Source organism: Struthio camelus, chromosome 3 (genome assembly GCF_040807025.1).
Source record: "Struthio camelus isolate bStrCam1 chromosome 3, bStrCam1.hap1, whole genome shotgun sequence".
Taxonomy (NCBI): domain Eukaryota; kingdom Metazoa; phylum Chordata; class Aves; order Struthioniformes; family Struthionidae; genus Struthio; species Struthio camelus.
The window spans coordinates 85541741-85568258 of record NC_090944.1 but is presented as its reverse complement, the minus strand read 5'-3'; the positions used below and the strand labels follow the sequence as shown (position 1 = coordinate 85568258).

The following is a 26518-nucleotide window of genomic DNA, read 5'->3' as shown; positions in this document are numbered from 1 at the left end:
ATGATTCTCTATCCTTCAGCAGTACAGCTTCCTTGCAAAAAAGTGAAGTCATTGAACTGAGGAATCTGGGTTTAGTCACAGGGCTTAAAGTCCAACACTCAGGATAGAGGTTAAAAAGTATCTGAGAAAACTTACTTAATCACCTTCTACATTCTAACACCAACTATTATATACAGTGATATAAAACAACACAAAGCAGTGCAATCAAGAATAAAAACAAGCAACGCTGCTCTCAGTTTTCTCTCACAACCACAGGTTGAAAAAGGATTCAAGGCAGCTGTGTCTTGCTCCATCCTTTGCATTCATAGGATGGGATGCCATAATACCATCTGAAAGATAGCTGTGGCCCAGTGGACACTACTAAACAAAAGAGTCTATTTTTGAGCCCAAGGAACTTGCAGACACCAACTGTGGGATACATTTAAACAATCAATCTAAGAATTGGGTATTTGTTGCTGAGAGAAAGAGATCCACAATGACATTAGACAAATCAGTCACCAAAGATCTAGTGTGACCTGACAGCCAGTTTTCCAGAGAAGAGCAGTTTTAACTCAGTCTGAATGACATATGATCACTCTCCCCCACATTAAAAAAGTACCTGACAGTTCAAGAATAAATCTGCTGGCATTTTGGTAAAAGTAAAAACAGAGCTTTCTTTACTGCTGTTAGCTTGAAAATTTGGGGAGGCAATATTAGCATAAAAGCAGACAGAGAGAAAATTTAAATGCAACATCAAGCACCCTTTATCAAAATATCCTCTCTGCAGTCTCAGTCTTCATATTTCGTCCTTAAGTTTAGAGCTCTATGCATACAAGTGTCTGTAGTAACTGTTTGTAGCCATAATTATTCTCAAGGAACACCTCAACATTTGGTATTAGGAACTCTTGTTCTTACTTAAGTGCCCTCAGATAATATAGCATTACGGTTTTGTTAAATAGCTATTCTCACTTCAGTGCTTTTCTCTGATGAGAAGAACTGTTCCTCCTCATCTGGAAACATATCCAGAAATCAGCAATGACACAGAGCAGTGATAGGGAAATCCCTATCACTAGGCACAGGCTCTGGAGCCAGCCCTGGATTTTGATCACAAGGAGCTTCCATAAGAGAGCCATCCAGCTAGGCAGAACCTGGATATGTAATGACCAGTGAAGGCAAGGCACTGTGAAAAGCATGGAGGGAAATCTGCACTTGGAGAGAAACCTTCAGTCAGGAAAAAGAACCAGAAAAGGCAAGACTGCTGGGGAATGGGAGTGAGGGAAGGTGTTTCCTGGTAAAAAAAAACCCCAAAACTGACTCAAGAGTGGCCTACCTGGGTGGGAGGCCTCTGGATCGTAGATAGTTCTTTTCCCAAATGAGAAGCACGAGGCCAAAGGACCAAGAGCAACTGGGAACCTCCTACACTGCTGCGATGATTCAAAACCCTGTGAGTAAGAGGGACATAGAAACCCAGCATCGTTGGGTTGCACTGCCTTGTCATAAAACGAGCATTTGCAGGGCACATTGTGCTCATTGTTTCCCCTACTTTCAGTTAGGTTTCTGCCACAGGTGAGCAAAACGTGTCAGACCAATAAAAGCAAGGTAACTAGACATGGAAGATGTTCTTGGAAGGAGCAGGAAAAGAAAAATGAATGTGAAATGTGGAGTGAGACCGGCTGCCTTAAGGCCAAAACCCACCCCCGCATCGGTTACTGAAGTTCCAATTTGTTGATTTTGTATCAACAAGGGCTGAGAGGCAAGCACGAGCAGATTAATATGTATGGTGAAAAAAATACTAGGTAAGAAAATTTAAGTCAATTTCTACCATATTCCTTTAACTTGTTCTAACAAGGCTTTTATCACTATGTTTAGCCAACCATTCCTTTGAAATCCTACAAACTCTTCTGGAAAATGAGAATCGCAAGGAAAAGTTCTGATGAACAACCAGAGCGTTATACTACTTGTCAGCTCTCAGAAAACACCAGTATTTCTTGCATAGATGAGAATAAAAATAGCATTACATAACTCCATACATTAGTGCTAGAAAGAAAAGGACCAAAATTTGAGTTTGGATGAATCCCCAAAGATCTTAATGACCTCAACATAAATTTTTTAGAAGTCAGTCATGGGCAGAATTTGTTCATGGTTTTGTAATGCCATCTGCAAAGATTTTTTTATGTTCTGCACTTAAAAAGGAGCACAAAACTAGCCAATAACTTGTAAACTACTGAAGAATGTGTGGAAGATTTTATACTCAATTGCTGTACTAGTATAGACAATTTGTCCTAAATCTGCAAAAAAAAAAAAAGTTCTCTCCTCCCCACCCACCCTCATCTACAACACTGACACAGTAACATTACCTTTTTTGGTTACCATTACCTTTAATGTCTCGATGAACAATACCATGTTCATGCAGTACATTGATAGCAATCGTGATTTGCTTTGAGTAGAGCCTAATAACATGTTCCTGAAGGCCCAGTTTTGATACCTCCTCCAGGGTGCCCTCATCACAGTACTCCATGAAGATGTACATTTCTTCCTGTTGTGGGAACCAAACAGGATTTCATTGGTCTTATTTTACATCTTTTTTTTTTTTTTTTAAACACTGAACTAGGATCAAGTTCTCCTTCCATCCTTTGCTGTAGAGTAAGCTTTAATGGAAGTACCTCTTAACTGGGAATATCTAATATGTCATCTATTCAGAACAACTCTATGCTCTCGGGCACTCCTTAACATAATATTCTATTGCACAGCTATCTCTGCGCAGTCTGCTACATGTTGATCTGTATCCACACAGTTTATATGTGATTGGTATTATCTGGTAGTACCTGTTTCCCTGTATGTCCCAAACAGTACTTTGGGAATCTTGTAGGTACGCTAAGCAGAAATACAACATGCTACTTTGTATATTTTACAAGAAGTTAAAAAAAAAAAAAAAATCACTATCCCTCTACCAATTTCTGCAATAGCGTATTTTGATTGCTTGGGGAGGGCAAGTTTTTTTTCTGTTGCCTGCGCCTTAAACAATGTTGCACACTATCTCTGACTCACTTTAAGGAAACATTAGGTTCTTTCTCTGTCCATTGCTCCCACTATTTTGGAAATTTCATCCAATTTTAGCTAGATTTAATACAAAAAGATGTCAAAGATGTGAACTAAAACTAGCCTGAGAAACCAATGACCCAGTGGCACGGACACGAACAATTAGTGTCCTCAAGTAAAGAAACGCAGACCAAAAGCAGCCTTTGTTCTCTTCCAAAACAGCAGTGGGCCAGCAAATCAACATATTCATATTGAGCAAGTCGGTCGAAAGCATATATAGCTTTCCATTCGGACACTAGGCCTCCTGTTCCCTGTCCGCCCCACTGGGTACGAGCATACAGGCAGGACCTGAGACTTGGCAGGGGCAGCTGGGAAGGGCATATAGGAAGGAGAGATTAAGAGGAGGGAAGGTGCCTCAGTGCTGCAGACAACTGCAGAATCCAAGTCTGTAAGAAAATCAGGCCTTATTAGTTCTGCTGCTAGTGAAAGAAAATTTGTTTTTCCAACTGAAGAGACGTTAGCTCCCTTCCAAAAGGTTTGCTTTCTTAAGCATATTTAGCTGGCATCAAGAGTTAAATGCCAGCACAAAATTTTTCCAGAAGTCAAGATACTGGTACAACCTTCAAGGCTAACAGTGAAGACTTTCAGGCTGTCTAATCAGTATCTACACACAAAAGTTATCATACAGCACACAGCATAGCTCACATTTAGAGCAGCCAAATAGAATAGCAGCGTGGAATAGCTCCAGCATTACTCACTCTGTTCCCTCACTGTGCGCTAACTTCTCCGTTTGTATACTAGTTCCACAAATTTCTGCAAACTACATTTCACAGAGACCGCAACATTCAGAGGGAAGAAAAAAAAAAAAAAAGGAAAAAAAGATACACTGCAATTCATAGAGATATCCACACAATTCAGTTAAACTGGAATGTTCTGGAGTAAAACCTTCAATGGTCAGGAACTTCTGTAAATTTTATCTCAACCATATATAAACTCCCATTAATTACTGTTTTCTTACCCTATGGAGCTCGACACCAAAATAACGAACAAGATTAGGGTGCTTGATGCCTTCAAAAATCTTCAGTTCATCTGCTGTTTCTTTGATGGTTTTGTGATCATTGGGTTGAAATCTTATCTGCAAGAAAACATTTTTCATTATTTTGCTGCAATTATGTTTAAAATTACTAATGAATAAAGAAATAAGAAAACAGTTAAAAAGCCAATCATTAAATACTTTTTCTTGAGATACACCATCATCATGCAAAGAGGTCCAAAGCACCTCCTTCCCCCTCAAAATGCCCCAAACTAAACAAAAAAGAACCCCAGACTGTTTCTGGAAAAGTACGTCATGATTTACAAACTTTTACAAGAGCAAACGGCTGTCACTTTTTACATATACGTATGTATATATACATACACATATGTGCATATATACACATATATGCATATACATAAATATATATACAAACGTATTTATGTACACATGCACACACACACACGCGCGCGCATATACATCTTGCTGGAGCTTGCCCTTTAACTTAAATATGGTAGATAGACACAGCGCAAGAGCATCTGAAAACAACATCAATGACATCAAAAGATATTCTAAGGGATTTTTGTGGTGAATTGAGAATGAGGCAGCTGCAAAGAAAAGGTATGGCATGGAACAATCATCATCATAAATGCGTGTTTAAATGAGTAATTTTCATTAGTTCTTCTACAATATGCTGTGATGGATTTTTCTTGGAAGAAAAAATGAGCAAGTCTTCTGAAGAACTGATTTAAGCCTTCTCCTATTCATACGAAGACAGGCAAAACACACAGCACAAGTTATGGGAGATGCTATTTTTACTATCTTGTTAGAGATAGTTTTGTTAGAGCTTGTTTTACTATCTTGTCTACAGTTTTTATTAACTGAGTACTTGGCAACTACTAGAAAAATAAATGCACACATTTTACCTTCGGTTGCTAGGGTATTATGACTGTTTTGTTCTGTACAACAATTCCAGTATATGATTTGTACTCGAATAGTGTTAAAATTAAATACACAGAGGTTAGAAAAGTGACAATTGACATTCAAGTATTTTATGTATTTTCTAACACTTCTCTTCAAAGCTGTCACACTGGCTATGTGTAGTCAAGTATATTCATTGTCATTGAGAGATATTTTAAGTACACTGTACTCAAGACAGTAAAGTCTGAAGAAATATTTTTGGAAAAAAACACTATGTTTTCAACTAGTTTAAAAAAAATAAAAAAATAAAAATCTTCTCCCAAGGCATTCTTAAGGAAATTCAGAAGAGCTTTTTATTTGGAAAAATGCAAACACGCTATGTGTTTAAGCTCATAGTGAAAATCAACGCTTCTTGTTGGTCGTGTACTTCTAGCAGTTAGAAAATACTACAAGAAAAAGCAGTGTGCTAAGTATTTAGCCTACCAATGAAGTGTCTGTCAAGCATGGTCCATTTGCATTTATTTTTAACATCTGCTAAAAGTCCCCCACGGAGAATATATACATGCTAATCTGTAAAAAGCACCTGCATCTAGAAAACATATTTGAATTCCAGAAACAGAGAGTGCTCCTAATGGGGGGGGGGAGGAGGGGGGGGGAAGGGTGGAGGGAATGGCATTCCTTTCAGCAGCATCAGGGAAAAACTTTCAAGTGTTGGTATTAATTAGTCAATGGATGAGTAATGGTTCAAGAACTTAAGCACAGGACCAGTCCTGCTTTATCATACCTTTGAGAGATCACATACGTGTATCATGCATGTTGTATTTTATGACCCAGTTCCTTAAGTGCTCTAGCATCAAATGGTTGGCATGGTAACTGTTGTGAACAGTGATGCTCACAGTTGTTTGAAAATGTGGAAACGCAATAGAACTCAACTATACAGATATTTTAACAAATAAGGTGTTTTGGGGAAAAAGGATCTCTACACCTACACAGCTTTACTCACGTCTATACTGAAAATTAAGTTTTCTGTACCCACCAGGTTAGTCAACAGTTTTGTGACTCAGCCTAGCTCACTTAAACTACAGGAGAAGCTGAAAAACATCTGATGTGACAGTTCCTATCTTTTTCTCTAAGGAATGAAGAAGAAAGGAATAAAACGTGAGATCAGATATCGTAAATTAAGATACATGTTTCTGTACAGTCTTCAGCAACAAGAAAACTCTTCCCAAAATAATTTAAGATTTCTTCATGGGAATTCACATATATTAAGCAAGTATTCATTAAGTTCACACATCCCTGTGAGATTAGTAAAAACCATTACCCAATTTACACACATTTAGAATGAAAGTTGTAAATCAAAAGAAAATGCTTGAGCATTCAAGGAGGAACAGTGGATAATCAGAAGAGGTGGATATACGATGTAGCAATTTGTCCTTCCATCCTTTTCCAACTAGTTAACATCAGGGTTTAGAAAATCTGAATGCCCACTTGCTCATATACATTTGATTGAGAGAAAGAAGTAAAGGCAGTAGTGATTCTTGTATATAGAGTACTCACTTCCTTCATAGCCATCAGTTCACCAGTGTCAACACTGATACAGGTATAGACTTTCCCATACTGGCCTTCACCTGCAGAATTACAATAAGAATAAGAAAAGTTAACTACACTACATTCAATATCCAACATATACGTCAACTGCAATAAGAAAACACTTGACTGAAAACTTCTCAGCTCGCCAAGGCTTCTTATCTTTATTCTCTTTTTAAATTTCAAGTAAATTTGAACCTGTAACATCTAATACCACATTCATAACGCTGAATTCAAGATCGTTAAAAGTAAAAACATTACATTAACAGGCTGACCTGGAAAAAATACTCATGACTATGAGGATCTTCCCACAAACAGCAAAGAGGTGAGAAAACAATGCTCATGTGTGGGGAAAAAAACAACAATATCGGTGAATAAAACAAATCCCTTAAAGTTTATGTTCATTTACATTCAAATTTGTGGTTCTTCCAAAAGCAGAACTCATCACAACTTTTATAGGGCTGAATGTGTGCAGGAATTGCAGGAATATATAGAAGTAATTGTACTCAAAAAATAATTTTCCATCTTCGTTTCTTGTTACTTGACCAGTGAAGATTTCACTGAAGTTCTACATAAAGCAAATACTAGCTGCAATAATATTTTGTATTTGACATTCTGATTTCACTACAGCTGATATTACTTATGCAGAGATGCAAGATTTTAAAAGATTGTCTTAGATATCCTTTTAGAATTCAGCTTGATATTTTAACCTGATAAATGCATGTATAACAAACTTACCAATTTTGTTTCCCCTCTGCCACTTGAAAGTCACTTTCCTCAAACCTACATGCATGACATTATCGTAAGATTTTGGGGTGTCACAAACTTGTCCAATGATGTTCTTCCTCCTCATCTCTCTGTATCTCCTTTCTTCAAACAATTGAACAGACTTTTGAACAGCTTCGATTGGTGCTTGCTTGGAAGCAGTGTCTAAAAGAAAAGTGATGAACAGTTTCCTCGATTCAGAAGTATTCACCCTTTGTATATTCGTTTGCCACATTTTGATATCATGTGAAGCGCCGTGACTTAAAAGATAACTATTCTGAGAGCCTAATTTATTTTTCTAATTATCGCTTACTTCTCAAGGAAATTAAATGTATCAAATATAATGCACTTATTTGCATTTGGCCTGAAATTAATCACAGATAAATAGTGGAAATATGTTAAAGTTAACTTAACTATGTTAAGTTTTTACTCCATTAAAAAATGAGTTGGCTTCCTGGAACTCCTAGCATCTCTTATCTCAGAGATCTAGAGGTATTATATAACCCGAGCTTTTAAGTCTTACCAGGAAATAAAATCGTAGAAAGTGAGGCTGGAAGAAATCTCAAGCAGTAATTAATTCCTTCCCTTCTTATAAAGCAGAAAAACTATACATCTACCATTGTTGGCAGACACTTGTCTAAACTGTTTCTAACAACCTCCAAAGATGGAATTACTAAAACACTCTCAAATGATTTCTTCCACAGCCAACCTACAATCCATATCACTTCACCTACATTGTCTCCCTCATTGCAGTTTTGAACCAAAATTACTGTCTTATCCACAGTGGATAGGAAGATCAGTTCCCTCTGCAGCAGCTTTTTCCTTCATTCTTTTTTTCTTCCTAGATTAAATAAACCCAACTCCTTCAGAGTTTGTTCTGAACAGAAAATATGTCTTCTAGATTTCAGAAAAAAACCCTGCAGTTTTCCTGTATTCTCTCCAGCTAAGCCACATCCTTCTTGAAACCTAGAGACCAAAATCAGAGATGGGGTGCCAATGAAACCTTACTTTTGCTGAACACAGTAAAAGGATAGCTTCATGTCATAAATGTACCCTTTTCCAGATGTTTCGGTAAGAGATTAGCTCTTTATGTTACAGGAAACTTTTTTTTTTTCTAATGCTTCATGTGGTTCTAGTCTGCCAGAACGTATGAAAGCAAGCTATAGGCACCTCAAAGTATATACCCTGTGATTTTGTTAGCAGTCTCCTTACCTAAAAATTAGGGAGTTTTTTTGCTTCCTATATACAAAGCCGCTAAAACCTTTTCACAATCAGCATTAAGATTTAGTTTTTTAATACAGTGCTAGTTAAGAAATATTGAATTAGTGACTCCTGGACTCCTACCTTTGGTTTGGTTGATTAAAGTTCTGAGCTCCCAACTCCGCCGGGATGATCCACTTGAATCTCCTTTTGGATAGGATGGTTCTGAAGAAATAATACCGTGAGCATGAAAGTGGCTTGTTCTCATATTACTTTTAAGGATTATGCCACCACACTCAACAGAAGCTGAGATCTTGCATATTAGGATAAATATAACTTTCGGGTATATGAGGCAACCACACAGCAATATATGCTCTTGAATTCAAGGACAACTTACTATCTTTAAAAAACAAATTACAAACGATATTCTGAAACACGATTTCATTCTCCTTCCTCAACTGAGGGAAGTACTTCAAATCGGGACTTTCAGAATCAAATGTGGGTTACAAGTCTGTAGGAAAGCAAGCTTCTAAAGTTCTTTCCATCCTTACACATATTAAAAAAACAAGCATGAAGCAAACAAAACATTTTCAATGTTTCCTTCCTAACAACAAACTCTTAGTATCTATTTTTCAAGACATTTGTTTCTTAACTATCTGCTTCATCTTGTAAGATGATGACAATATCAAATCTGTTTCATTTAAGATTTAATATTTCATTTTATTTTGTACAGAACACACTATCTTAATAATCAATGTTTCAAGGTATTTATTGTAATAAATATTACATACATAGGGGCTGGGTAAACCTGAAGGGAGAGCAGTGACCAGGAGATCAAGTCACTCATCCTGTCATTTCCTTTTGGATTCAATTAACAGCACTACAAGTATCTGTAACATGACTACTGTGGTAGTAGTTACAGATGGGGATAGAAAACTTTCTTCTCCTGAAGGGTCCAAATCATACCTTGTTAACAGAAAGTACAAGAACAAATTTACTATCTAATGGGATAGATAATTCAGCAACCGTGTTATCCATTTCACTATGAATAGTGTAACTTAGCAAGATACCAAGAAAATCCTCCAGGTACAATTTAGAAACAATGCAGAAGGCAAGAGAGCAGCAGATATGTCTGAAGATAGAAGAACTTAATCTGAAAACATAAGCTAAAAGTTAAAAAACTACAAGTGAAAAGCCTTGCTTGAATGATAGGTGAAAGAATTTTGGAAAGGGTAAGAACTGGTAACAGAGAGAAATGTGTTAATCAGATAAATTATCTACAGATCCAGGTCACAACCTATTATTGAGACAATCACCTTCTCGCTCTTCAGTGGGACTGGAGTGACGACTAAGGGATCTGAACTGCAACTCAGCTGCTATCGAAGCCAGTCGATCATTTTCAGGGACACTGGAACCCCTGTTAAAAAGAGCCATTGTACTAGTTAACCTAGCACGGCACTAAATAATTATTAATGATAATTTAACTGCAGTTTCAAAGAGAAAGAATCTCTGAAGCCTAGGACATGAGCCATGAAAGGGATATGAAAGAAAAACTGAGAAGTAAACTGAGAGCCCCTTATACACTATTTTTTTCCAAATGAAGGCTTTTTATATTACTTTCAGCAGTACCACTAGTTATGAAAAGATCTAAGCTTTTAAAGCATTCATTACTTGAAATTGCTACTCGTCTACAACAATAGAATCCATACTGCTGATTTTTAACGTAGTAATAAGGACAGCTGCTGCACCACACTGCTTGTGCCAGGTGTGGATATGCAATCAGAAGTAAATTGACCATATTTTATCCAATAATAATTAAAAAAATACATACAGAAACTCCTCAAAACACAAGCCAAAACCCAAGATGTTCCATTCCCACATAAAAGTTCTCAATAGGATGTTTCTTTTGCGCTCCCTACTACCGCCAATTAGGACTTTAAGGTTGAGAAGGGCCAGAAACTTGAACTAGTGAAAATCAACAGGACTCTTCAGGATGGTCAGTTTTAACAGCAAGAAGGCTAAGGCTTTTCTGAGCAGATGAAGAACAACAATTGTGGACGTGCAAGAAGCTTAAAGACAAGAAAAGCTAAAACACCTGCTGAAAATAGGTAATGTTAGAATGAAGTAGCAGCTGAGCATAGGAGATTCAGTATCGTAACTTTGAACGTAGGTGCGTAAAATCCACTTCATTTTTTATCACTTGTGTCCACAACAATTGTGTGCATGTTGTTAGATAAAGAAATAGAGTGAAAGAGAAGGAGACTCACTAAATTTCTGCTCCTGCCCTAGATAAATATAAAATGATCAATAATAACCCCAGCTAGCTCAGAAAGTCAACATTTAGATGTTATTAGTATGGATATGGTGTAAATTTATAAAAAAAATTCAGAAAGTTAAGCGTTAACAACCGAGTATTACTGTTTTGGAATTTACTATCCAGTTATATTAGAGAGTTATTTACTGCTCGAGTTGTTCTGAAAATGAATAAATCAGATCTATGGTGGCATTTGTGCACCACGCGCTGCCTAGTGCAACTGATTTACTAAGTTCCGATATTCAACCTTTTATAGACATCTAATGTCTATATCATGTCATAAATACCTAGTAAGTGTTTGGAAAGCGTAAAAAGTTTTTGTTTCTGTGCTATTCCAGCAGTTAAATGCCATGCTTCTTGCACACAAAAATAAAATAGAAAAAAGCAACCCTTTCTTGACCAAATAGATTCAATTTTTCATTCTGAGCACAAATAAATGAAAGTTGTAATTAGGACGGCAATTAGGACTTAATATAGTCAAAATAAAGTCGCAGACTTTAACAACTGCAGAAGTTTGCAATAAAGGCATTATGATGTCTTTATTGTAATATTTTGTCCTCCCCATTCCACCCCAAAAAAGACTTCCAAAACCTCACATCTCTGCTTTAATAAATTTATTCTTAAAATACTTCCTAGACAGTGCAGGGAATTAAATAGACTAATACCGGAAAATATCTAGGCTGCACATATAAAAATTCACAGGAAACTTTAATTACAACTCTCATAAGAGGGAAAATAGCTCTAAGAAAAATACAAGCCTTTGAAAAACAGATCTAGGCAACTAGACTAAAATACTGCATTCACTCCAACTTTCATATTACCATCCATGAAAATATTTTGCATTGGGCTGCAACTAAGTAGAACTCCCCTTTCTTTCTTCCAATAGCTATCTTTTAGAAACTGTCAAAATGCCAGCCTTCTCACTTTGATCAAATTTCTATAGGCGAGACATACAGAAACCATTAAAATAATATATCACTGTATTCAGGTGTGCCAAATAAGAAACCTGACAGTTGCATTCAGTGATGTAAAATCACAACAAACCCTACAAATACAACAAACCCTCCTATCTCCCTGTTGAAGAAATAACGTCCAAGATATTCTTTGTCTCTGTAAGTATTCTACATACTCAGCAAAAATCTGCTTTACACTGTATGAAAAAAAAAAAAAAGAATAATGATCAAATAAACAAGTTCTGTGTTTGGCTTCTCTGAATCATAAATACTAATCAATTGTTACCCTGCCATTGTATGAAGCTGCCAGAACCTCTCAGTGAAAATAATTATCTAGAATGGTATTCACTTGAAAAGGACTCTTCAAGCGCGTAGCGGTGTAGGCTACTTGCTGCCTATTTTGACTTCTTCAAAAGGAGGCTTAGAATGGAAGCATAAAAAAAATACGTAACAAAGACAAAGTCTGAATGAAAAAAACGCAGGATACGTTTTTAACAAAGAGCCTGTACTGACAACTTGTACGTCTAGAGGCTATGCTAGGGGGCAAGTCACGTCTTACCACAAAAATAAAGTAAACAGACTTGGGGAATAAAAAATGGCAGAAAGGATCTTACATAAAAGAAGTTGCAACCTACTTCCCTCTTAACACCTAAACACATGCTTCTGCTGTACATTTTGTATCAAATCTACAAAACGTGATAGTTTGAGGGCCGACAACTGAATATTATTTATTAAAAAATAAATAATTCAGAATAATCAAGTCATATCCAAGTATACTTTGGTCACCATCAGTCTGTTGCCCCTTCACCGTTTGTTCTTTCTTTTCTTTATAGCAGCGTGATACAGTCGTATCATACCTCTTCATTCATAAGAAACTCTTTTGTATAAAGAGAGCTTTTGGCACTTTGCAGTAGAAATAAGGATCCAAAAGCTATAACAACACTATGCGACTCACAGGATTTTCACAGTCAGGGGTGCAGAAGAAAAAGTAAATTTAGAAAACGTGGGAGATTCGTGATCTGTCAATGGACTGACTGTGGTGTGGGAAGACGGAATGACAACAGTGTAAAGTGTAACAGCAAAATCCCGACCGGCCAAAAAGCAAGAAATATACTAATATTGGTTTGCCAAAAATTCATTCATGACTTCTAAAAACAGGACTACCCCGATATAGGAATGATTTCCTTGGTCATAAGTTTAATTTGCCCAAACCTAAAAAGCCAAAGGCATAACAAGAGGGGGAAAAAAAACAATAAACAAACAAAAATCAAAAAAACCACACTCTTCAAATTTTACTTATCTAATTCTGCGTTTACCACTATACAGCTTTTTAAAATTTTTTGCTTGACAGTAACAACTCCGAAACTGTTGGCTAGTTTAAAAAACAAAAAAAGGAAAAAAAAGAAACTTGGGCTAATTTGCAAATTACAGTCGTCTTAATGCAGAGCGCTAACAATAATTATGTAGTAAAGTTATACGAAGGAACTGATCAGCACATGTTAATTTGCATACTGAGCAAATTTGTAATCTCCTGACCAAAACATCAGAACATGCTCAAGTCACAACACTGTTTGGATGTTTTCAACGAGTGCAGTCTTATCACCTACTTCTACAACATATGATTTTGCTCAAGTCAAACATGAATGGAGGAGCCAGCAGGACACATGATGGGACGGAAACACACAGTGCAAATGATCTACTGGAATGCAAGTAGGTGGACACAGTTACACGGGTGATGTAAGTTGAATACGACCGCTGCATCAGGGAGTGGAGCTACCTGGTCTCATTTGCACTGCTGACAGGTTTGGGTTGAGCTGAGTCGCTACCGATGGGAGTGGGGCGACTGACAGCAGCGCTGCAATGGTTCCGTGCATCACAAGGGACACTCCGCGTGCTGTGGCAAGAAGAAAAACTTCAGGAAACAGTTGAAAAAAGTGAATGAAGCTGAAAGTTCAGTTTAAAAATAAAATTTTGCAATGTGCTTAACGAGGCCTGATTTTAAAGGCTTTTCAAGTAGACAAAAACCTTCCTGTGAAATAATCTAGGGGCTCAGAAGTTTCAGGAGCTGTCCAAGCTGTACAATAAAAATAATCTTTAAAACACCCCCCAAAACTTTAGAGTAGCACCACAGCTAAGCAACTTTCAAAAATGTCAGTGCATATTCTGACCCTGTACTGCTCTTCCTGAAAAAGCACGGCCCTTTAATCTGCTTGTGTAAAAAAGATGCACAGAAAGATTAATTTTGAAATTAAAAACATATATATTTTAGCATTCTCCATCAGCTCTTTTAAGGGGAAGCAAACCATCCACTGTTTTTAAGTTTCTTCACAGCAGATTGTTGATGATGCAAAAATGCCACCATATTCCAGAATGCTACATTTTTAAGTCTTTTCTAAGCTAAACTACAAAAACCACTATCACACGCAAGCGCACAGACTTTCACAGGCAAGTGCAAGGAAGGAAATAAAGGCTTGTTAATGAGCAGTTTTCACTGAATTAAAGCTTGTTACATTGCAACAGTGTTTTCAGGAAAAACAAAGGGAACAGGAATCACTTCAAAGCTGGAAAGTATGCACCAATAAAACCTGTAAAAGTAAGTAAGAAATAAAACAGGGTGGGGGTGGAAAGAAACTTTATTATCCTTAAAAGCACACCTATAAAAATCACTAGATTTCTAACACACCTTTTTTTCCCCCCGCTTCCTCCAAGCTGATTTGCCAAAAACGGGAAATAAACAGCGTCCTACTCACGCGGAGTCAGCATTGCCAAAAGAGGATAAAACTAGAGTTTAGAATTCTGGACTAACGCTAAATACCTGAAACCTTCAGGAGTGGGGATGATAAGATGAGGATTTGGTGGATCACTATGGCATCGAGGTACCTTTACAGGACGGGGACTGTTTCGATGAATAGCTGCAAGTATTACAAAAAAAAAAAAAAAAAAAAGTGGTACATTTATTCAGATGTTAGAAAAAGCCTGTTTAGGACCATTTCAAAATATAAGCTTGCAAGTCAACAAAATTAAAACGAACTGCTATTTTCCAGAGTTACTTATAAATAGGTATATATTTTCTTATTCATTAAGAAAGGTCCCTAATTATTCTCATTTTAAATAAATTTTGACTGTACAGAATAATGTTATTCATACTACTACATCATGTAATTCACTTCTATAAAAGAACTAAGATTGTCAAGAGAATGAAAAACTAGCAGTAAGATGTACATTTACTTCACTAAAACTGCATGTTCATTGTTTCAACTTTGCAGATAAAGGGTAATTTGTTATCTTATTGCAAAGTAAATATTAATGAACTAAACAAGTTAACAAGTGAAGAGCAGCATTATGCTTCTTCCGCATCAAAATGAGTTTCCTCAGACAACGAAGGAAAGCAAAATGGGCTGGGAAAAAATGCATAAGAAATTTTTACCCATACTCATGACCCCCTGAAGGTCATGGGTGACTTGTCTGGCTCAAGGAAGGGGCACAAAAGGACAGGATAATACCCAAATAAGTCATCACTGTCCTTATGCCAAGCTCACTCAGTGCCCATAGAAGTAGTCAGCAGTGTGTTTCCCCTTTCCCCAATCTCTCCTTAATCAGCCTAAAAAAAGATAGTGGCAATCATCATACAAGACAGCTGGTTGCCCATAAAAGGAGGGGTCACAAGTTGTCTTTCTGGAAGGCAAGGTTAAGTCACAGTGAGCTGGGTTTATGCCATGCAGCACCTGGAAAAGTAAAAAATGCCAGGGCAGACTGCTGGTCCAACTTTGTTACAGCTCCCAAGGGTACTAGTAGATGGCAGGGTTTAATCCACTTATCTGGACATAAGCTGTCTCTCAAAGGAAAAGGATTTAAAAAGGTAGCTAGACCCTGAGCCTTAGCCAAGTACCTACATGCAACAGCTTCAACTGGATCCTCAGCTTTGGGAAAGCGGGTAAAGATGCAGTGGTTTAAAGTCTCTCAATATGGCATCCAAGTGGAACTTGGAATTTTGATCTTTCTCCTGATTATGAGATAGAAAGAGGTATCTGCAATACCTGCAGCCAGGATGAAGTTTATACTCAGTTACGCTTATTTCATACGTACTAAAGTTTCAGCCTGCTGTTCTAGTCTGTGCCGCCTGTTCATGTCAGCCCCATCTGTGCCTCTGAGCCAAAGCTGTCAATGAATTCAGCTTGTGTGATCAACTGTGACCGTAATGGCATTTATAACAGTCTCAATATTTTGGATCATCGTATTAGTGATTCACTTAAAATTGGCCCTCCTCTGAACAGCAGTATCAAAACTGAATGTACAGCTTTTACATCACAGTACAGAATCTGGCTGAAATTTACTTTAGGTAATGCTCCTTTTAATAGGATTGGCCTGTATTTCACTGGGAAAGGTCTCAGCTATAGGTCTCTCATCAAAATCATATCAAAACTGAAAAACATCAAAAAATTTTCTGACATACTGAAAAGATTCCTCTTGGCCAAGTCAAATTACCTTCCCTTCATCTGTTTTGCCATCAACCCTACCCTGGAAGGGGACGTCAGGAGAAAGATAGGAAGAAGATACAGTATTCTGAATGTTAAATCAGTCAGTGGAGTTGGTAGGAGGAAGAGAAAACAGCGTTGAGAGACATGGGAAAGGGAAACAGCTGAGAAAACATCATTTTCTCAAGATATACAATTAAAGATGTTGACTTCACCCTAGTGCCAAATAAAGACTTTTCACATTAAGATAAATTTTACAGCATTAGAAAACTATTTCCCACAGCTGTATCTTCAAGCCATCAGGTTTAATTCTTCTGTACCTTAATAGTTACGCAAATTCTGTCACAACTGAGTATCTGAAGTGTCACAATGAAATGCTAGGAGAAGCTGTGACTGTCGTCTTAAAGTTATAACCACCTCTTTACCCCATCTTTAAAAACACAGAAGATCTTTTCAGAAGATCTGAAAGATCTGTCAGACTTCACAGGGATTCAAGAACAAGAATCAGACAAAAGCATATCTAAAGCTTTCAAATTTCTCATGCAAAACCACCATGTATTTACACTTCCTCAGACGACAATGGCTTCATATCTACAATCATGAAAAGCAATAAAACCATTTTTATTGCTATTTTCAGCATTTTAAATGACTTTACAATTAAAATTCTGTAACTATGGTAGCAAAGCTCCAGAAATATCAGTAACTTCTGCCTTACCAAGGTACAAACCTGTAACAGGACTATGAGGTTTTCCAATAACATGGCCAATGCATTCATTCATCAGAGCTTGTAAACTCTAAAAAAAGACAAAAAAGAAAAGCTGTGATGTCTTATGTTACAAAAGAGTTCATCATCATATGATAAAGGGCACAACAACAAAATGACATGACTTAAAAATGTAATCTTTCAAATACGCTCCCCTGCAATCTACATTAAACTTTTAGATCTACGTTAGGTTTTGCTTTTGCTGATTTTTGTAAACTACAAAGTCCTAGCTAGTAACAGCCTTGCCAAAATAAGTATCCATGAGAATTGAACAATGATAAGAAAGTGATATTATAAGAAAACATTTCATATTATAAAGTTAATGAAAGTTTTAAAAAAATCCATTCTCAATAAAATTAAAAATCATGCTTGCTGAAAACTATCAAAAAGCTGTAACCATCCCCTCCGCCACCACCCCCCCCCCCCCAAAAAAAGAAAAAACACACAAAGAAAGTGCGTGAGAGTATAATGCTCTGGATCACATGATAAAAATCTGTAAAATAACAACATGGAGCACCGTATCTTAAAAGAAATTCTCTTTTCTTACTTATCCACGAACTTAGCAAAACTTCCAGGAAAGGATGTTCAATAGCTAAATCACTGAACTGGGGCTCAAGCAATCTGAGTTTGATTACTAGCTGTACTTTTTACTGTGAATGTAACCGTGGGCAAGTTATTAAATCTCGCTCTGGTTCAATTTACTCATCGGAATATAAGGGATAAAATGTATCCTCACAATAATGAATTAAAATTTTTATGTTCTTAGGTACAGTTGCTATGAAGGCCATGTCTATATACTGGTCATTCAGTCCAGCCGAAACTTCCTCCAGAAATTCAAAAACTTAACGAAGAGCTGGAACCCGAAGCTAGACTAACTGAAAAGCAATGTAATATATAAAGAAGTATTTCAGTCTATGATTGAAATAGCTCATGCAAAGATGCGCTGGATACTTCAGCACTTCAAATCTAGGCTGATGTCTTTCCACGACATCAGGTATTGTTTAAATAGAAGATTAGGATTGACACTGGCTTTTCTAGGGCAAATACTACGACCTGTCTTATACAGGAGTCAGCTTTAATTATCACAGTGGCTTCAAACGATGCTCTCCAAAACTGCAACTCAGTTTAAAAAAAGCAACAGTTCAGAAATGCAGTTAAGATTTTGGTTCCTCTGCTTTCTCTCCCACCTGTACAAGATCTTACTTTATTCAAGCTTAAATAACGCTGCTCTGAATTCTCCTCTTGGTACATGTGAAACCTCTATCATAAAAAGGCACCATCTGAAGAACTGTCATGGTATCTGTGATAACTATCAGTCAAAAGAATCTCTAGCTCATGCATGATTGCTTGTTACTGCTCCCTCCAGGTCATAACAAGGCATCAATGCCATTTATGGAGAAAGTGCCCAGTCTACAACCTCAGAGGCCACATAAGTTTTTTGACCTTCTTTTTCTCCTTAGAAGCTTCCCTCTAAACACTGAGGAGAGACCTCTAAAAAGACTGTATCATAAAATAAACCTGTATTACTCCTTGACATACTACCTGCTTCAGGAACTGTGCCAAAGCCAAGCGCGCTAGCCAGAAAGCTGAGGGGCTACTTCCAAAAGCTAAAATCTTTAGACAGACAACCCTTTCACAGCAACACATACATGGGACAAAAAGATAACTTACTTGAGTGCTCTTGATAGGAATATATGTAATGAAAAGACTAAACTATATAGTTCTGGTATTAAACAACATTAATGGGTTACTTCATAGTGCATCTGGAATTGTACTCTCAGTTCAAAAGTGATTCCAGTAGCAAGGTCCTGTCAGTAAGGATGAATGCTGCTGTGCTTCATGAGATAGCAAAATTAAAAATTTGGCAGAAGTTATCACTGAAGCAACTTTCTGTTAACTGTTCACTTAAAATCATATCATGTTTCCTTAAATATCTATGGTCACACAAGCAGGAAACAGGAAACTAAGCAGAGAAAACATCAAGATTGCAAAGTCTAACAATGCATTTTAATACTATCTTTAAATAAAAAAAAAAATCATTTTGGACATCTGAAATAAAAATCAAGTGGTGCTGAGACCCTGCTTATATTCTCCTGCTTTGCGGTAACTACTTTCACTCCTCTGCACTACTTTGCTGAATCAAGATCAGAGAAATAAACTCAGGAGTCTATTTCCACAGGAAAAGCAGGAAAGCAGAGCACAGAACAAAACTCAGTTATAGTCTACTAATTTTTTTCACAGTAAAAACAGAGAGATGCTTTAAAGCCTGTCTCACGCTGGCATGATTTTAAGAAATACTTCTAAACAATTCTGATTTTGTACTCACACCACCAATGAACTTTGGGTGCTAAAATAAGCCTCAGAAGTTTATATTCAGAAGTTTACTATGACTTCCACGAATTGTAACTGCAGAAACACTGCTGTCAGAATTCCCAAGAGACAGAGATATCGAACGTATCAAGACAATAGTAACATGCAAAGCGTATCAAGACAACACCAGCAAACTACCAACAATTCGAAAATTCTGCATACCCTATGCAGAATCTTACAGGCCGAGAGTTAACATCATCAGTTATATAAAAGACCAAGTGTGTCAAAACAGCATCTGTAATCACACACAGCTTTATAGAAAACATCCCTGATAACAGACACTGATAGCTTCACATATATTTAGAAATAAATAGTAGTTCAGAAAAACTTATTCCGTACCAAGAAGTCATCTTCTGGGAGAGCTGAAATAAATGCTGGCTCAATGGCTTGAAGAAAATCAAAACCTTGAGTTGCCCACCTATCTCAAAGAAAAATAAAATAGAGAAAAAGAATTTTCTTTGGCTAAAACTATCGTAAGATTTTCAATAACATCCAACAACAGTAAACAGCTCCTTATTTTTCCTCTGGAAAATATGAAAAAATCTTTATAAGAAAATGGATTAATATATAAAAGGTAATATATTTAATATATGTTGATCTTTGACCATTTATATTCAGATAAAGCCTGGTTTTAGTCAGGACACTGCCAAATAAACTGAGCAGACCATGCTATGTATCTCAACCCACTGAGGTCTGATGTAGGTGCTGCCTTCAGGAATGAAATCATTTCACTCAGTACAAGTTAGAGCAACAAGTCAAACCAGCGTCCCCTGTCCAAACCCTCCTTTTTGAAATAAGGAGAAAGGAGAAAAGTAAAATTAAGATTTCATGAGAATCTGATCACCACAACAACTGGGCATTGGTGGTTTTAGAGCCTAGACTGGTACAGTAAAGCAACTAAGGAACTTGCTAGAGCGAGCTCTGCCTTCAGCCACTTGCTCTCTCCATACTGCCTTTTTTTTTTTTTTTTTAACCCTACTGAAATTAGCAGCAGCAATCTAGAAAATGTAAGTAGATTAGCATTCAAGGCTAGCTAGCCTATCAGCACATACTTCAACCTACTCACTCTTTCATCCTCTTCTCCTTCAAACAAAACAAACCACCCCCAGGCCAGACTGACCAGCCTTACTTTAAGGAAACAAGGTTATCGCTGACACTAGCAAGAATCAGTAAGAAACCTACTTTAATGCAAGACAATTGTATACAAGTTCTGACACATCAGCTGCAAAATACTGCAAAGACACCAAAATAAAACGATGTTAGCAATCTGCTTGGGTCAGTTTCCTAGTTCCTCTGTTGGTCTAGTGAACCCCAAAATGATGCAAGTCATCTTTTTTTCCATTAGGGCCCAGCAGCAGAATTTCACCGCACTGACTCTATGAGAGCAATCTGAGAGATGCTCGGGCACAACGGTACTGTCAGCAGATTGAAGAAACTTGCATTCCGGTGCTTAGACTGCAGTTCTAGCTACAAAGCTAGCTACAGTTTCATCCCAGTCAAAGCAGAAAATTTGCTGTTCAACCCCTCCATCTCCTGTAATTACATTATGGATTTGGGAAAAAAAAATTGCTCCAAGTTAAACCTGGGAAAAAGAACCATTTTCAAGTAGAAGAAAGTACTTTGGACTACAACAAAAACCATCCTCAAAGACTTCTTCACCTCAAAACAAAGTAGTCCTAACACCATTTTGCTTTCCGTGCAAAGGCCAAAATCTATTATTTATACATAAAACGGAAGAACACTACTTCCTCATCTGTGGATGATACTTCAGACACTTTCAGGAGGCACTAACAGAAAGGAAGCCTACAGGAGGATAAAGCTACTATATCTACATTTCTGCAGCTGACATATAACTATGTCAGCTTCTGTGTAAACTTTCTCTGTAGAATACCCAAAGAATGACTGTTCCATATACAGCAGTTTTTACTGGACCTGCTCAAATAGTACTTTTGTTCCAAGCTAATGCCCTTACCATAAGCCTTTGAATTGTTCGAGTCCGGTGATCTCCACTTTCTCCTCTCATTTTGTCTCAGCTAACGTTGAGGCAAGACGCTGGGCAAAATCTTTTGCTAAGCAGCTGGGGTGTTCATTTGCCTTTATGTATCTGCTACTCAAATTACCTCCAAAACTCAAAAGCCAGAAGCCTCAATAGTTCAAATGAACTAGTTTAAAACAATTAAGCACCATTTTCAGCATGAGAAGTCCTGCATGGTATTTAAAAGTAACACAAACTACCATGACATTAACAAGTTAGCTGTTACCTGGGTCGAGTGCCTCGGCCACTCTCACATTTTGTTAGCACATAATTCATCCATTTTCTGGCAAAGCTGATATATTTATCTCCAATTTTCTGCCTGAATTCTCCAGACATCAGGCGAACAACTTCTTTATGGTACTGTAAGAAATTAAAAAGTTATCCTTCATGTATCAATAATAAAAACAAAAATACCACTTGCAAAATCCACTGGAGTATTTGCAAGCTATTAAAAGACTACAGTATGGTACAGTCACATCCTATTCTTAGATGAAATGATTTTGTGCAAGTAGTTGCATAATTATAAAAAAAAAAATCATTTAAAAAGGACATGATAAAAGCCATATTGCCTACTTGTGTATACAGGCACGTGCCAATGTTTAACAGTGTACATAGCATTTAAGAAACATCCTACATAAACGCTCAGCTCTGTAATAACAGATTGAACCTCCAAGTAGAGTTTATTTTTAGTTATATTGCACTTGATTGGGGGGGGGGGGGGAGCGGAAATGAGGCATGCATGTACACTGAAAAAAGTCAACAGAAATACCAGCTGTTTCTTACAAAACTATCCTTAAAGTATGTTAGTGTAGTATAAAATCTCATAAAAATTTACAAAAAATTTTACTTTTGTAATAACAGGAATCAAATAACAAAATATTAAAATAACTTGTCTGAAAATGATATTTCCTGGTCATCACTGTAAGGGATGCATTCAAAAGCTGTACTCACTGCATATAAGGACTCTGTTAAACTTTGAAAGAAAGGTTCAAATTAAACACAAATATTATACTACTCCAGGCTCAAAACACAGTGAGAAGACAAGTTATGTGGATGATACTCAATACCAAAGAATACCAAAGAATACTTCTGATTTCACCTAAAATGCTACCCAGTAGCAGAGCCTACAAGACTACGCTTAAATTCAGACTCTAATCGGCAATGTTAAGAACTCTAAAAATCTTTAGGAACTTGCTAAATTCAATAGATCTATCCACTCCTTTCCCATATTTTTCAATACCAGGATCCTCCAGCAACAAGTATTTTTATAACGCTCTTATAAAACTCTTTGTATTTCCTCACTTATAGTCATCTTATTTGCCCCAATATAACGACAAGAACTTAATCAGCTCCTACCAAACTGTGCAAAAAAAAAAATCATTTTGTTGTTAAGCTTTTGTTTCCTTACCTCAAATCCAAAATTATAACCCTGAATCATGGCTTCCCGGTAGTATTGCTGTAAAGTGGCAGATTCAGATTCATCAACTTCAGCATCAAACTCAGATGTGAACATGCGATCAACTCTATCAATGGCACTGCTTATCTTATTGCATAGCTGTAATGCATCACTCTAAGCAATAACAAAAAAAAGGGGAGGAGAGGAGGCATCAAATTATTAGTATCTATGTTCTACAGTTGAGTAGATTAAGACAACCACGACTATGACAGTTACATTATTTTAAACTGAAATGTATTTTAATGTCATCACAATTCATTTAGCGGTGGAAAAACTTTCCTTGTACTTGCACCACGTTCTAAGCAAGTCTTATAACTAACTGAAGTACTATAATTCGGCTTGTTTGTCTGCTTTTAGAGTTAATCTGCTCACTCAAAGAAAGATTAAAAAGAAAGTAAAATGTATAACATGACCAAGTCTTTGATATTTTCACCCTGATATGTGGACACAGCTTGTATTGAAGTTGAGGAGAAATGTAGGACCGTGAGATTGCAACTTCAACATAATAAATCTTTGCTTTTGTGGGTCCTTCTAAAAAAATAAAAACAACAACAACAGCAAACCACATACACACAGAGGCAGAGAAGGGGCACCTACCCATTTTCAGGTTATGAAGAAGCCATGCTCTCCAGTTGGGGGGGGGGAGGGGGGGCAGACATTAGCCTTTTCTTACAGACCACAGATATTGACAGAACTTATTTTTATGAAACCGAACACTTTCTTTCCATTCCATAACCCTTTCATACAAAGATACATTTATTCTATTTTTATTAACATTTCTACTGTGCGATAAACTTGTTTCCCACTTAGCTTGGACAAACATGATTATAACCGATATTGCTCAAAAACACATTCACAAATCACTTGCAAAGAGAGAATGAAAATTGTACTGAAAATACAGTCCACAGAGGTTGCATACGTAGCTCTGCAATCATGTTTTTACTTATGAGTGAGCAAAGCAAGAAACAATTTTGACAGAAATCATCTGGAAGGCTGCTTACCTTTAGCTGTTGCAGAGCTTTGGCAATGACTGGTTGGCTGGACGTCTGTTCATGGTGCAAAGATATGAGCCCTTCAATAGACTGTTGGAAAGCTTTTCTCTGACTCACAAGATGGGCAGACTGAACGACTACGAGGAGGAGGTTATCAACCTACGAATAAAAGATATCACTAGTTCTTATCAACAAAACTCTATATAATAAAGACTTGTCCCGTCAGCAAATCTCAACTGGTTATTTTTGGAATCCTACCAAACCTTGATGGTCTCCCTCTTCGCTCTTCATGAGAGCTCTTAACCACATGAGAAAGCTTCACACTGGCAAATGAGCTTGAGAAATGCTCATCTTATGGGCAGAAGTCTACTAGAGCAAATGCCACATAGCTGGTATCTATTTCAGCTGAAATAGATAGTACTATCTGTTTCCTGAAAGCGGATCATCTTTCTGAAGCTTGATAAACACTGTATTAAAAATTATCTTGAAAATAGTTACACATAGAAATGTAATATCTAAGATCAATAATTATACTGTTTCAAAGTAGATGCAGGTAACTACCATCATAAATAAGCAGGTTTTACCCAGGTAATGTAATACATTTGAGGGCAAAAAGCTATAGATTTTATTACACAGTGTTTGCTCAAAAGTTGAAAATTGTTAAAGTGCAAGAACGTTTTGAAAATGAGAACTCTCACATTGCAGAACTCTACAAAAATACACAGAGTAACAGATGGTGTTGCCTTTGCTGTGGCACTATGATTCACATACTAAGCTCCGTCAGTTCTGAACTATAAAAAATGCTGCTGTAAGAAGTTACTGCAAAACAAGATCACTTCATCCAGATTTTCAATACTCCCCTCATAACAATATTTTCACACTAAAAATTCTTTAAATGTTGATGGGATATTTCTATTTTTAAAGTATTTTGAAAATAACACCTTAAATTTTTTAGTTTGCAGTTAAAATACATTTTTAATTAAAAATTCTTTTGGGGGACGGGTAAAGTACAGGACGTACACATAACCTTTCTGAAGAACTGTTTACTTCCCTAATTTTCAAGATATGATTTTAAAAAGACATTCAAACAATGCTACACATACACAGAGTGTTCCATGCACAGTAATACATACCAGATGGAATACTATTTTCAAACCAAATTCCATTTCTCGCTGTTGTCATTTTCTGAAGGAAATGCTAACTTTTACCAAAGTCCAATGAAATTCTAAAAGTCTAATCAAGGGCTACTTATCTACTTACTGTTCAGTCCGGACATCAGTCAAACGGGGAGTAGCATGCTTGCAACTCACAAACGCAGCGGCACGCACAGAAGTGATTTTTATGACCGCCTGAAATGGTTAGGGCCCTCATGGAACATAAGAGGCCAGGCACAGTGACTTGGAAAGCAACTCTATTCGTGGATATTAGAGCCCATTTATGGTAGAGACCCAAGGAACTACACGACATACCAAAAGGAAGATTCCCTTAGCTTAACATAGGAGAATATGAGAGCAGGAGGGGCAGGGAGCTGCAGCTACTGCAACACAGCAGAACTACTGGCAGGGAATCCCAGTTGGGCTGGGATAAAGAAAGTGTGAGTGGAGAGATTTCTTCCTACAGAACTGCTGAAAATCTAGTAGCTTCCACTGAAATTGAAGTTTAAATGCCGCAATTCATCCAAAATCAAAGGTGACTGGTTTCACGCCTCAGCATGTGTAAAGCACATAGCAGCCAGACGTTCTTGGACACCAGTGGCTGTTAAGTTTCACTCGTGCTTCTGACACTGAGCAGCAAGTAAACATTTTTGATATCTCTTTATTACAGAAATCCTTCCCTGAAAAACGTACATTGCAAGAATAATCCTTTTAAGGAATGCTGAAATTCCATGAATTTAGTACTTGTACTAACACAACTAAGAATTATCGTTATGCTCGAATTCATCTTTTTATTACCAGTAAAAGGAAAGATACCTCAGTTAAATACCTGTGGTTAATCTGGAACAACAAGCATTCACAGAAAGTATGGAGATCACATAAAGAGGGGAAAAAACCCACCTGCATGCTTCGCAGTGTATCAGCAGTTTCTACCTGTGGCACTACTTTGACTGGCTGACCCTCCCACGTGCTCCAAATGTCATTTAATTCATGGTCTTTGTCACTGTGTTTGGTCATTAGTAAATAGGCCTCATATGCAACCTCATCTGAATCTTTTGAACAATCTTTCCCCGCAGCTGCATTTAGGAGCTGCAAAATCACAGATTTTTCCCCTGCAATACTATTTGGGACAAATACTTGTAAGTTCTCGAGTCCAGGGATTTGCACCTGCAGAAGAAAAAAAATAAAATAAAATAAAAGGATGAATGAATTTCAGTTTCTCCTAAGATATACAAAATGGAGATGTGTCATCTCCTTCAAACAGCAGCAGGAGTTCACATTTTAAGTAGCTGTAGCAATATATATACTAAATCAATATATATAGCCATTTTTGCATGAAAAAAACAATCAAGATCCATGACAAAAATATATGTCCTGGAATCCAAAACACATGCTGGACAATCAATATCCACATATACTTTAAAGAAAAAGTAAACTAGTCAAGACTGCTAAGACTTTAAATTGAGAAACACCAATTTTTAA

General features: G+C 37.0%; 1 protein-coding gene across 9 annotated transcripts in view; it reads right to left on the bottom strand.

Moving 5' to 3' along the window:
* MAP3K4 (mitogen-activated protein kinase kinase kinase 4) overlaps window positions 1–26518 on the bottom strand; it is a 79807-nt gene that overhangs the window by 6394 nt on the left and 46895 nt on the right. The window contains exons 10-24 of one of the 9 annotated variants that reach the window (XR_011140274.1): window positions 25937–26203; window positions 23892–24041; window positions 22843–23004; window positions 21661–21794; window positions 19739–19817; window positions 16982–17060; window positions 14607–14703; window positions 13569–13685; window positions 9841–9941; window positions 8669–8749; window positions 7298–7489; window positions 6530–6600; window positions 4037–4153; window positions 2356–2515; window positions 1310–1421 (exon numbers count right to left, since the gene is read on the bottom strand). Coding sequence is in view for 6 of the 9 variants with exons in the window: in XM_068938894.1 (XP_068794995.1) it covers window positions 2356–2515; window positions 4037–4153; window positions 6530–6600; window positions 7298–7489; window positions 8669–8749; window positions 9841–9941; window positions 13569–13685; window positions 14607–14703; window positions 16982–17060; window positions 19739–19817; window positions 21661–21794; window positions 22843–23004; window positions 23892–24041; window positions 25937–26203 (1807 nt within the window). In the remaining 3 variants the exon portion in view is untranslated. The remainder of the gene's footprint in view (window positions 1–1309; window positions 1422–2355; window positions 2516–4036; window positions 4154–6529; window positions 6601–7297; window positions 7490–8668; window positions 8750–9840; window positions 9942–13568; window positions 13686–14606; window positions 14704–16981; window positions 17061–19738; window positions 19818–21660; window positions 21795–22842; window positions 23005–23891; window positions 24042–25936; window positions 26204–26518) is intronic. The other 8 variants (XR_011140275.1, XR_011140276.1, XM_068938894.1 and 5 more) reach the window with 8 other exon arrangements.